The 12619-nt window shown below is 54.8% G+C and overlaps 1 protein-coding gene across 1 annotated transcript in view; it reads left to right on the top strand.

The window, feature by feature from the left end:
• Positions 1 to 12619, top strand: part of NUP210 (nucleoporin 210) — a 138480-nt gene that overhangs the window by 84316 nt on the left and 41545 nt on the right. The window contains exons 16-20 of the mRNA XM_033127109.1: positions 707 to 880; positions 6166 to 6358; positions 6884 to 6990; positions 8846 to 8950; positions 9041 to 9142. Of these exons, the coding sequence (XP_032983000.1) occupies positions 707 to 880; positions 6166 to 6358; positions 6884 to 6990; positions 8846 to 8950; positions 9041 to 9142 (681 nt within the window). The remainder of the gene's footprint in view (positions 1 to 706; positions 881 to 6165; positions 6359 to 6883; positions 6991 to 8845; positions 8951 to 9040; positions 9143 to 12619) is intronic.

The raw sequence follows: 12619 nt of genomic DNA, 5'->3' as shown, positions 1-12619 counted from the left end.
CAGAGAAGTTTCTTAACCCTGTGTCCCCCCACCTCCCAAGTCTGTTGGAGCCGAAGCCTCCAGGGCCCCTCCCACTGCAGTGCTCTGTGTGTCTTACTTCCTTGGGGTGTCACCTGCAGGTCAGTGTGAGAACTGCCCTTGTCTTGCCTCATGGTCGGGAAGGGTGAGGGGCTTCTGGACCGGACCATTCCTTCCCACAGAGTGTGTGTCATTGAGGGGGCCAGGGCTGCCCCCAGGGACAGGCCACGACCCCTCACCCTCTGTAAGCCCTTTTCTGGCCCACCCCACAGGTCTTGGTCTCACCCACACCTCATTGTGATGGACGTTTTCAAGTTAGCATGGATTCTTCATTTAAAAACCCACAGACTTGTGAATTTGCTCATGCATCCGTGGGGTTTCCTAGGGTGCTGGGAAGCCACACGGCCCTACCAACCCACCTCTCCCCTGGGCCGCGGAGAGGCAGTGGTTCTGGCGGGCCTTTGCAGAGGGCACCAGGGGCTCCCATCAGAAGGTCTCCTGCAGAGTAAGAGCACCCTCCCATGCGTGTGTCACTGGACCTTGTAACCTCCCTGTAGTGTAGAGGTCATCACCATTCCCACCCTGCAGAAAAGCACATGGAGTCCCAGGGAGCCGGACGGTGAGACGAGACCCACAGTGGAGCAGGGCCTCCGACTCGGGGTGTGTGACTGCTCCTTCTGCCCGCCAGGTCATTGCCCTCTCGGTGGGGAACAAGCCCAGCATGACCAACCCTTTCCCTGCGCTGGAGCCGGCCGTGGTGAAGTTCGTGTGTGCCCCGCCGTCCAGGCTCACCCTGACACCTGTCTACGCCAGCCCCCAGCTGGACCTGTCGTGTCCGCTGCTGCAGCAGAACAAGCAAGTGGTGAGTGGACACTTGTCGGTGATGGTGGTGGCTCGGTGCTGTGCCACCTGGTCTCCCCACTCAGCCATCTCTCCATGGTGGGCGCTTTGGTCTCAGTTTTACGTACGGGGTTCCCAAGACCTGGGCAGGTGACAAGACTCAGCAGTCCCAGGGGGCTAGTGGCAGTACCAGGTGAAAGTAGAGCTTCTGCAATGCCAGACTCAGCTGCCCCTCTCTGCATGACACGTGGCATTTGTAAGAGTCTCTTGGATCCCTCTGTGCTTTGGGGGTGTAGGGGGCGGCTTTTTGTCAGTGAGCAGTGTGTGCTGTGAGGAGAGGTGCAGCGCTCTCCACGGGTGTGGGACACACAGGGGCTGTGTTTAGAATGTGAATGTGGGGAGAGGGAAGAAAGCCACCTGGGGTTACTCTGACAGCAGGGATGCAAAGCGAAACCCACAGGTCTGGTCCTCTTGGGGTGCAGCCCACCAGCCCTCCACCCCTAAGGTGCTCGGACCAGAGTGAACAGGGAGGATCTGGAAGCCCTCCTGGTCAGGTGCAGGGTAAACGCTTCCAGCTGGCACCAGCCCCAGCCCCTTTTCTGAGCAGGAGACTGGGCTTCTTTTCACTTATTCCTTCAACATGTGTCTGTTGAGCACCTCCTCTGTGCTGGGCACAGTTCTAGGTTATGGAATACAGAGTAATCGGGACAGGTGACAGGAAGCCCACAGGTAGACAAGATGGATCAGACGATGGGAAGTGCTGTGGAGGAAGTAAAATAGGGTGCAAGACAGCCTGCAGTGGGTGCAGCCACTGGTGGCGGCCACTTCAGAGGAGCCAGGCCAGGGGCACATACCATCCCAGGCCTCTTGGCCGAGAGGAGCTGAGATAAGGGTGCCCCGGGCAGGTAGAAGAACACGTGCAAAGGCCCTGAGGCCACACCAGGGTTTCTGTGTTCCTGTGCCCACACAGCAGTCAGAAAACTCGTGTGTGCCAGGAACTCTCCCCTCTGTGCCTCGATCCCCATCACCAGGACCATCTGTGAGGCCAGGGTCCTCGTACCCCTTCCCAGATGGCCCGTGGGGCTCGGGTGGACAGGGTCCCACAGGCAGAACCTAGATCTGCCCGGCTCCAAGCTCAGTGCCTCCTCGGTGGCTCCTGCAGCCCCAGCCCTGCATCCAGTGGCAGTCTGCCTTGGTGGCCCCCTGAGAGGAGCATTTCCTGGAGCCACTGGGACAGAACCCTCTCCGCTCTCTGCAGTTCTCCAGAGAACGTTCAGTGCCAATCCTCTGATGCCTGTTGGAACCTTCTGAAGCTGCCCATTTCAGCGGCCCCTCCCAGCCCCTGGCAGTAAGCTCTGGGAGTTGGCTCCCCCTTGGGTGAAGGACAGGGCAGCTCTGTATTGTGTCCAAATGTATCTCTCTGCAGCTCTAGGAAAGACACCAGTCTTCGCCATCTGGCACGTGACTCAGCCTCCATGCCCCTACAGGTTTAGCTCAGCTTTTCCTCCCGTTGCTCTGGCACTCAGAGGGTGGGCTTCTGCGTTCTCTCAGGCTGCGTTAGTCACTGGGTGTGGGAGTCCCGACACTGGTCACGTTAAAAGTGAGCATCAGTTAAAAGGGAGGGGTCTTCCTGCGTGGCCTCACAGCACGGCCACACCCCCTGCAGGGACCAGGAAAGGACTATCCCACTTGACCGAGGAGACCAGGGCTCAGAGCCCCGGTCCACAGCAGTCACCCCGAGCTCAGGCTGCGGTATTTGTGGCGTGGAGCAGATGCCATCTTTCCCAAGCTGAAAATCTTGTGTGTTCAGGAAAAGAATTTTATTTCCCTGTCTTTGGGGACTATTAAGGTGAACGTCCTGAAAGTTTTACATTTTATCACTTTTATGTATTTAGCAATCATCTCTGTGGAAAGAATAAAATCACACGAAGGCTGGGGACTGGACAGCAGCTTGAGTCCACAGGGCGAGCGGTAGGGGCGAAGCCCTGCCCCTCACACAGGCTGGCTTCCTTTGAATGATTGTGGGGTGACAGTGTCACAAGGAGGAAAGTGTGACTGGACTTCGGTGTTCAGAGTGGTAACTTAGGCTTTTTACGTTGCTCTCTCCTTCAGCCCTGCCAGTGTCATCCCACCCCCCCAGAGGAAAAGCTGAAGCCCCTTCTGTGACCGGCAGGGCCTTGGGTCCTGCCCCCACCACTCTTTCCCTCCCAGCCACTCCGTCCTTGCTTGGAAGCCCTGCCATCCAGGAGCACACTGGAATGGGCCCTGCTTGGCTCTCTGACTCGTCACCCCTCTGGCTTGAACTCTCTACCTTCCCACAGGTCCATGCCTTCCTCTCTTACCTCCTTCGGTTCTTTATTCGAATGTAACCGTCTGGCTGGGACCTTTCTCAGCGTTCAGACCTTATCTAAAGTTTCACCACCACCGCCACATTTCATATTTCAGTGCCCACCGCCCCGCCCCGCCCCACCACCTCCAAGCACTAACAGTACCGAATGCTGTAGAATTTACACGATCAGTTTTCTCTGTGATTCTCTAGACTGGAGCCCGGCTCACAGCAGGAGCTCAGTAAATGTGGTGGATGAATGAGTGTGCAAAGGAACTCACTGTGCTGTGTCCTGCTGTCTTCTGTCCTTGACTCAAGCTGGCTCAAATGCCTGGCAAAGTCAAGTGGAGGCAGTGCTGGAGAAGGGGTGGGGAGGAGGAATAGTGCAGACCTGGAGAGAGGGGCCCCTCCGGAGGGCAGCCTGCCCTGTTTAGCCCATTCAACATCAGGCTGCCCAAATCTCATTTTCAAAGCAAAAAGAAGGTCAGATTTGCATGCATCTTCCCTGTTCTTAAACTTGGCTACTTGCTGAGCAAGCCAGGTTTGGCTGTCTGTTGTCTATGACCATTGGGTCAACCAGGGTTGTCTCTCCTGACTGGAAGCTTGCGTGTGTCATAGATCCACTCGCCATGAAATAATGGACCTCAAACATGGAACTGCCATGTGATCCATCAGTCCCGGGTCCCGGAGCTGAGAGCCAGTCAGGCCCGGGCCCTACAATTTATGCTCTCACTAGGGGACCTTGACAGAGCTATACCCCTGCCACACATCCTAGGTGCAGTATCAATTTAATTTTATACCTCTCCAAAGTCAGAGGCCACCCAAGACATGTTTGCAGAGTAAATTATGGGTGAGGCCAGACAGTAGAATGGAGCTGACCAGTCGGAACGACAAACTGGAACCGCACACCTGCCTGACCTGGGTCTTCTGAGCGTGTCAGACCCCTGCAACTGATTAGCAGCCACATGCAGGAGACGGCACAGCCCGCCGGGGCTCGTCTGGGAACTCCACCTGACTCCCATGCTGCACACGGCCAGGGCAGGCCTGCCGGCTTTAACATCAGACCAGCAGAGTTCCACTCCTAAAGCTGGGTGACCTTGAGCAAGTTACTAGCGTCTCTAAGCCTCAGCCTCCCCATCTGTAAATCGGGGTAATATTGTTGCCCAGAGTGGCCAATGGAAGGACCCAGGAAGCTCTCGAGCATGCTTGACGCACAGTGTTACCGTCCTCCCTGGGGGCAGGCAGAAGGGAAGAACATCAGTGTCCCCAGGGTGCACCTGGGGGGGTACCCGAACAACAGCATGCCCCTGTCCCTGCCCACAGTCACGGCGCCTGACTGGCATCTACATACTTACAACACGCTTTGTGCCCCCAGGCGGTCGTGCTGCCTGCGTTTAGAATCTGCAGGCTGCTTTGGTCCAGTGTTCTCTGGGGGCAGGAGGGCTGCCACTGGGGGAGGAGCCGTCCTGGGGGCGGTGGGGAGCTTGGGGACTGCAGGCCGCAGGGACAGGGAAGCCCAACCCAGTGGCCTCACAGCACAGGTTCACTCCTGCTTACACTGCCTGTTCTGGGTGGCTGGGGTCCCCGCTTCGTGTCATTCTCATTGTCCCTCCAAGACTTACATGGTGAGCATCCGTTGAATGTGGCCAGTGCCACTGTGGAGACGAGGAGAGCGTGGCTGGCCCTGTTCTGGCTGTTAAAGCTTCTGCCTCCTTGAATTGTCTCAAGTCACTTGTTACATTTCATCGGCCAGAGTAAGTGGCACTGTCAGTCATAACCACAAGGGCCAGAGAAGGGCAGTCCTTCCTTCTGGACTCATGCCTGGCAGAAGACCGGACACATCTGTGGACATTGCTGAGGGCTGCCCCTTCCCTGTTTGCGCATTAATTGCAACAAGCCAGGCTCTTTAAAATGCTCTCTCATGACCCTTTTTAAAAATAGAGTCCTGGGAGTTCTGTTGTGATTCCCATTTCACAGGTAGAGAATCCAAGGCTCTGAGAAGCCGGCAGCTTGCCTGGGTGAAAAGAGGCAGAGCTGCGGTTCAAGTCCAAGCTGAGACCCAGATGTCTATGTACTTGGGATTTCCGTTTCCTGCCCCCGCTACCTGCCCCCAGACCGTGCAGGCAGGGAGGGAAGGGAGGAACCATCACCTGGGGGAGTGAGGCTAATCCAGCATGGGTTCTAAGGGGCGCATTTGCTCGGGGAGCAAGAGGTGAGGGTAGATGGTAGGAATTCAGGGTTTGGAACTAAATCCTGAAGGTGTGCCACTCAGCCACCCATTGGACTTTGATTGTTCCCTTTCTCCCCTGGGATTCTGCTTCCTCCCCCTTAATCCGGGGATGACGGCTCCCACATCACTATTTCAAAGCAGGAGAGAATTTGGCTCTGAAAGGACCTTTGCAAAGCCAGTAGCTCTGGGACATTTTAGGGGTTATCATTAGCATTCCTGTTAAACCACTGGGGGCACATCCTGGAGGGGCTGAGGTGTGGGGGATAGGGAGAAGGTGGCAAGGATTCAGAAAGGTGAGGCTGAAAGGAAGGAGAGCAGCCTGGCTGGGGTGGGGAGCTTTAGGGCAGACTCCCCCAACCTTGGCTTTACTGACAGTTCGGCCAGTGGGGCTGTCCTGTGCATTTTAGGGTATTCAGCAGCACCCACTAAATGCCACTTGTACCCCCTGCAGTTGTGACAATGAAAAATGCTTCCAGACATCACCAAAGCCCCTTTGCCCCCATGGGGACCACGGGCTAGAGTCAGAGGCCAGGCTGGGCGTGTTGACAGCGGGCAGCAGTGAGGACGGGTTAGTGATGTGCTGCCCGCGCCCCACAGGACCCCATGAGCCCCCAAGGCAGTCGGCCGGGTTTGGGGTGTGCCGTGTGGTCAGGAGTGGCTGTGCCAGCGTGGTCCTCAGTGTTCACTCAGTGTGGACATCGTGCCCCGTGTGGCGTGGCCAGGGCCCGTGCCTGACCTTGGCTGCTTGCAGGTTCCAGTCTCCAGCCATCGCAACCCCGTCCTGGACCTGGCCGCCTATGACCAGCAGGGCCGCAGATTCAGCAACTTCAGCTCTCTGAGCATCCAGTGGGAGTCCACCAGGCCGTCGCTGGCCAGCATCGAGCCGGACCTGCCCATGCGGCTGGTGTTCCAGGAGGATGGGAGTGGCCAGAAGAGGTTGCACGGTGAGTGGGCACTGGGCCGCTGGCCCCGGGCGGGAGGAGCCAGGGCAGTGAGACCTCGCGGCGGGACTGCTGAGCAGTGCTAGCAGCCGGCACTGCCGGGAGCTGCTGTCTGGGACTCCTGTCACCCAGGACGAAACGGAGCGCTGTGGGCTCACAACGCTCCTTCAGTCTTGCACAGACTCTGTGTGGTAGGAACTAGAGGTGGGGAAGCAGACGCAGGGCCAGTGCAGGTAAGCACCAAGGCCCACGTTACAGAGCAGGTCGGCCTGGCTCGGGCCTGCCGCTCTGAGCCACAGCCCTCTCAAGCCAGACTGAGTCCGTCTTCTCCATCTTGGCTAAGCCGCTTCGTGGGAGCTCGCTCAGGGTCTATTAACCCTTATGGTACCCACAGTTTACACAAACTCCGTTACCTACTTTTAGGACTGTGGGAGATTTAAAACTGCAAATCTAAAGGAGAGAGGGGCTACCTCCCAGGCAGCCATGGGGGGAAAAATGCAACGTGGGTTTCCCTCTCTCTGGACTCAGGTTTGCAGCCCATTTCTGTTCACAAGGCATCGGGAACCACAGCCATCTCCGCCACTGTGACGGGTTACCAGCAGTCCCACCTCAGTGCAGCCCGAGTGAAGCAGCCGGTAGGTAACTCCAGGGCCCCGTGGTGGTGGGGGAATCGTCCTGCTCTGCCCGCCTTCCCCCAGTGTCCTAGTGTCCTGAGCCGCCCGAGTCACACCCCTCCCTGTGTGGGGTGTGGTGGGCCTGCCTGGGCGCTGAGCCTCCCGCCTGCAGTGTCATCCCCACCCCCCACCTGCCCACCCCCCCCCCACACACACACACACGCCTGCACTAAGGGGCCGGAGGGATCTGTTGCTCCTCACAGCAACAGCCTGGGGAGCGTGCAGACCTTCCTGCTGAAGGCAGCCGCACTGTCAGCCCGAGCTTGCCCACCTAGCCTCTTCTCCCCTGTGGTCCTGACTTACAGACCCCACCTGGCATGCCTGGGTGGTTCAGGCTGCCATGCCTTTGAACCTGCAGCTCCTGTTGCCTGGAATGCCGTCCTCTCCTTTTACTCTTGTCTACCGGGTGGCCTCCCGTCCTTCCTGTCCCGGCGCCGTATGTGCTCCTCTGTGAGAGTTCCCTAAACCCCAGCACAGAGCAGCTGCTTGTGCTCCCCCCTCTCATGGCGCAGGCCACCCCCTCCACATGCATCACTGTTGCCACCATCTGCATACACATGTGGTATGCAGCCCAGCTTCTCACCAGGCCCAGGCAGAGGTGCTGCCGGAGGGTGGCGGATGGGTACATGCCAGGTGAGTGGGAAGAGTTCCCAGAATGGTCCTGCCTGGATGCCACCCACCCCATTGTGGGACGAGGGTGGCGGTCAACTTAGGTTTTGAATATGGTGGAGGCGCAAGGTAATGGCTGTAAAGAGAAGGTGTGGCTGGACTCAAGGGACCCTAAGCCCTGGGATAAGCAGCTTGGATTGTCTTCTGGGTGGTGGGGGACAGGCCGCCCTTGAAGAGGGCGTGACCTCAGTGGGAGCAGCAGGAGGTGGCTGGCCCGGAGGGACGTGGCCCTGAGAAGCAGGCTGGTACCTGCCCTGGTGGCTTAGGCCCTGTCAGCCCACTGGCACCAGGGATTCCTCAGCTGCTGGTGGCTTCATGGGCCTCCCTGCTGGGGCGCAGACATCCACGAGGCCCCCCCTTTAGGGCCTCTGCACGTCGATTTCTTACCCTATGGGCTTTCCCCTCTTTGTTGACACCACTCACACCTTCCCTTCCGAAGTCTGCTCACCTGAGAGGCGACCTGCGAGCCCCTCCCTGTCACCCCGTCCCAGCCTCCATGGCCCCCACCACTCACAGCTTTCTGTCACCGTGTACTGGTTCCCTTTAATCCCTGCATTAGAACACATGTCCCCGAGGGCACCTGCCTCCCCGCTAGTACCTAACAGTGCCTGGCCTCCAGCAGGTGCTCAGGTGTGTGAGTATATGTGGCCCAGAGCCTGGGAGGTCCAGCACACTCCCTGGAGTGACGTGTGGCAGGAAACAGATACTCAACCATGTGCTGACCCCGGGGTGAGGGCCGAGCTCAGGCCCTCGTGAGCACACCCGGGGCGCCTTACAGGCCCCCACGCCCCAGGCTGGCCGGGAGCTCTGCTGTGTGCCTAGACACCCGTCCTCGCACACAGCACTGCAGCTGCCACTGGCTGTGTGCGCCCTCCTGTCTAGGGTTGTGTGTGTGAATCGCCCAGTGTGGGGCCTGGCAGGTAGGATGAGGGCACCTGCCTTGGCAGGGTCATGAGATAGGGTGTGGCCTCTCAGCTGGGCCTGCACCATGGGTTCATTGGGGCCTGTGTCCCAGAAGTAATGAGTACCCTGGGCTGACACCGGGACCGGGGGCCTCTGGACCTGCTCTTCCCGGGGGAGGCCCGTGGGCTGCTTGGGGTTGGCCTGTTGCATCTTGGGTCTGATGGCCTTGGCCTTGCCCCTGCAGCATGACCCTCTCGTGCCCATGTCGGCCTCCATAGAACTCATCCTGGTGGAGGACGTGAGGGTGAGTCCGGAAGAGGTGACCATCTACAACCATCCTGGAGTGCAGGTACAGCCCTCTCCCTGCCACCTGGCCTCCTGAATGTGGCCGTCGGGGGGCAGCCCTGGCCCCTCACACCCAGCCTGACCCCACTTGCAGGTGGAGCTGCACATCAGAGAAGGTTCTGGCTACTTCTTCCTCAACACCAGCACCGCAGACGTTGTGAAGGTGGTGTACCGCGAGGCCAGTGGCAGTGCCACGGTGAGTGCGGGCCGTGTCCACGGTGTGCAGCTGTGGGCTCCTGGGGCGGTGATGTCGAGATCCTGCCCTTAGTCACATCAGCTGCCGTCAGCAGGGGGCGCTTTTGATTCTTGGGTTCACTGGGGGTGACTTCAGTCGTTGCTGGATAACTCTGTGGTTTTTATTCCATCTCTACACACTGCCCACTATTAGTTAGCCAATGGTTTCCTTTCAGTCTTTTAATTAAGATGAAAATACTATTATATAAGCACCACTATAACAACCATAAAGTTGCTTTTAAAAGATGTCTCACCTTTTTCTATTTTTCCACATTCCTTTCTTGATCCTCTCCCTATTGTAAATTTGATATCTTTGTTCATGGTGTGGAAGACTTTGGTATCCCACTTTTTTCAATTATTTTATTCTAAGGTTTTCCCCCTATGTTGCTGTGTAGGCTGGCTGATTACTTTTGTGCAGTCATTTGTACTTAGCCTTTCTGTCCTTGTAGAGCATGTGGGTTGTTTAAATCTTTTGTTTTATAAAAATAGCCCTGTAGTTATAGTGAAGAGTAACAAGCATGAAAACAAACATCAGTATTCTCAAAGGCTACATGTTCTCAATGGCTGCATGTCTGCACAATGAGTTATTATGCAATCAGGAAAACTGCACTTTCTTTAAAAGTTCATTACTGCTGAGTGTGTTAGAGCACTGCCGTATCGCACATACAGGCAGCCAAAAACAATACAGTGGTGACCCCCACAGCGTCGTTAAGTTGCCGCTCTGCAGTTGCTGTTGGGCTGCTCTGAGCCTCAGACCTGCTTTCCCGTTGTGCCAGCGCCAAAGGAGACTTTCTCCTGGATGCCAAAGGGGCTGGGCTTGATTCAGTGTCTGGCATGTGGTAGGGTTCAGATGGTGCAGCACGGAGGGCAGGCCAGGGCCTCGCCCTGCCTGAGCCATCTGTAGTCCTCGTGTCCGCATCGATGGGCTTTAGCACTTCCTGTTCCCGAAGGTGAGCCCTTACAGGCTAGCAACAGCATGGAATAAACTTCCTACTTTCAGGGATGGCTAAAATTGGAATTCACCTTCACAGAGACCCAAACCCAAATCTCCTCTCAGAAATCCAGCCAGACTCCCCTGCCCACAGTTATACAGTAAGTTTGTGCAGATACAGCTCCCAGTTAGAAATCAAGCACGCCACCTCAGTCTCTGCAGGGTATTTGCAACCATAACTCTCTGTGGGTCCCTTTCTCTGTGTCCACTGACTGTCTTGACACCGGGGTCACAGAATCAGCTGCCTCTGTGGTGGGACAGGTGTCAAGTGAGGGAAACAGGCAGTGTGAGGACTACTCTTGGGGGTGCTGTGCGAAATGGGCCTGGTTAGCCTCAGTGTCGGGTGGTAACCGGCGGGTGGGGGCAGTGGCACCCTGGAGCACAGGCCATGTCTAAGGGACAGCCACCGTGCACCTCTAGCAGACTTTTGTTGGTATTTTTATTAACAGCTTTATTGAGGTATAATTCATCTAGCATACAATTCACCCATTTAAAGTGTACAATTCAGTGTTTTCTGATATGTCCATAGATAATGTACAGCCATCACCACAGTCAGTTTTAGAGTATTTTTATCACTTCAAAAAGAAACTCTGTACACTTTAGCTATCACTTCTATTGTGTGTATACACAGGCACACTCACGCACACACGCACACAAGGGGATTGGATTCTGTCAAACGCTTTTCTGTATCTCTTGAGATGATCATGTGCGTTTTTTGTTTTTATTCTGTTGATGTGATGTGTTATGTTAACTGACATTCAGATGTTAAAGCAACCTTGCAATCCTGAGATAACCACTACTTGATCATGATGTATAATTCTTTTTACACGTCACTGGATTCAGTGTGCTAGTATTTTGTTGAGGAGATACTGGTCTGTGGTCTTTCCTGTGATTTCTTTGTCTGGTTTGGGAATCAGAGTAATATCAACCTCATGGAATGACTTAGAAGTATTCTGTCTTCTAATTTTTGGAAGAGTTTATGTAGAATTGGTAACAATTACTTTTAAATGTTTGGTAGAATTAACCAGAAGCCATCTGGACATGGGCTTTTCTTTGTGGGTAGTTTTTTGATTACTAATTCCATCCCTTCGCCTGTTACATGGCTGTTCAGATTGTCTGTTTCTTTTTTGTCAATTTTGCTAGCATGTGTGTTCCTAGGACAGTTCAGAGTTGTTGTTTTTTTGTTATGTTTGTTGTTTTTTTTAACATTTTTTCACGTTTCTCCAGTGGTCAGCCTTGGTCTTTAGCTATCTTGTGGAGAGGATGCTTTTCCACAGTGCCATCTTTCAATGAAGGGTGAGGAAGCATGCCGTAGTATTCTTGTTCTTCCTAGAAGCAGAACTGCAGACAGCAGGACCTCAGGTTTGTTGCTATAAATCAGAGCAAGGCAAAACTGTCAGCAAATGTGTGTTGCTAGAGGAAGCTTGAGGGTTGCTAGAAATCTCAGATCATATCTGAAGCTCTCCTGTAAGCATTTTTATTCCCTTTATAAAAGAAAGAATAATTCCTCCTGCCATTCCTCCTGCCATGTAAATGAGTATTCACTGTCAAATCCTTCACATTAAAAGGAAAACCTCAAATTGTAAATAATTGCAACTGCTTGAAATATGCCGTGTTTTACTTCTACAGATGAAATATAGCTCTTCTGTTATCAAGAAGAGGGAAGTTTCAAGATTGGGAAAAATGTGCATCATAGGAATGGCGGCAGCGGGGCAGACTTTCTGAGTTCTCCTCTGGATCTTATCACAAACGGGACATCTATAACCCATCAAAGGACTCTCTGCTCATCACGCAGAACAGCTAAGAGACTCATGCAAGGATTACTTGAAGGTGGGCAAATTGGGCGAGCAAAGAAAGAGGGAAGGAAGCGGAGTGGAGACGCGGCCCGCATCTGCGGCTGTAGGGACACAGCCTGCATCTGCGGCGGTGGAAATGCCAACGGCATCCGCAGCTGCAGAGACGCAGGGGATCCCAGGATGTAACAGAGAACACAAAAGCCAGGAAGGCCCAGCTTAAGAGGCACAAGATTCAACACACCCAGAGGCCGACTCCAGACCAAACCAAAGTACTACCGGGTTTGACCTACAAGTGACACATCCAGAGGGAATTCTCTACAGGCACAAGAGCCCATAGAGGCCAAACCACATTTAAGTGGTCAACCCTCACACAGCAGAACACCCTGCGGTGGGCACAGCCAAGTCTCACAACGCGTCAGCCTAGGAGTTAACCCCACCTACTCACAAGCGAAAAGCAATTAAAGATCTTCTTTAACAGGACAATATACACAATGCAAGAGTCACCTTTGGAGCACATGCAGAGGAGAAAAATGAAGTAGTGCAAGTCAAATATAAAGTACACATACTACACAAGATAACCCAGCAAGAACTAAGAACTCTAGGGGATCTACCTAATACATCGAGGCAAACACAGAGAGTCAGCCAGAATGGG

The sequence above is a fragment of the Rhinolophus ferrumequinum genome, chromosome 2 (genome assembly GCF_004115265.2).
Source record: "Rhinolophus ferrumequinum isolate MPI-CBG mRhiFer1 chromosome 2, mRhiFer1_v1.p, whole genome shotgun sequence".
Lineage (NCBI taxonomy): Eukaryota > Metazoa > Chordata > Mammalia > Chiroptera > Rhinolophidae > Rhinolophus > Rhinolophus ferrumequinum.
The sequence above is the reverse complement of the archived record's forward strand: the minus strand, read 5'-3'. Positions and strand labels throughout refer to the sequence as shown.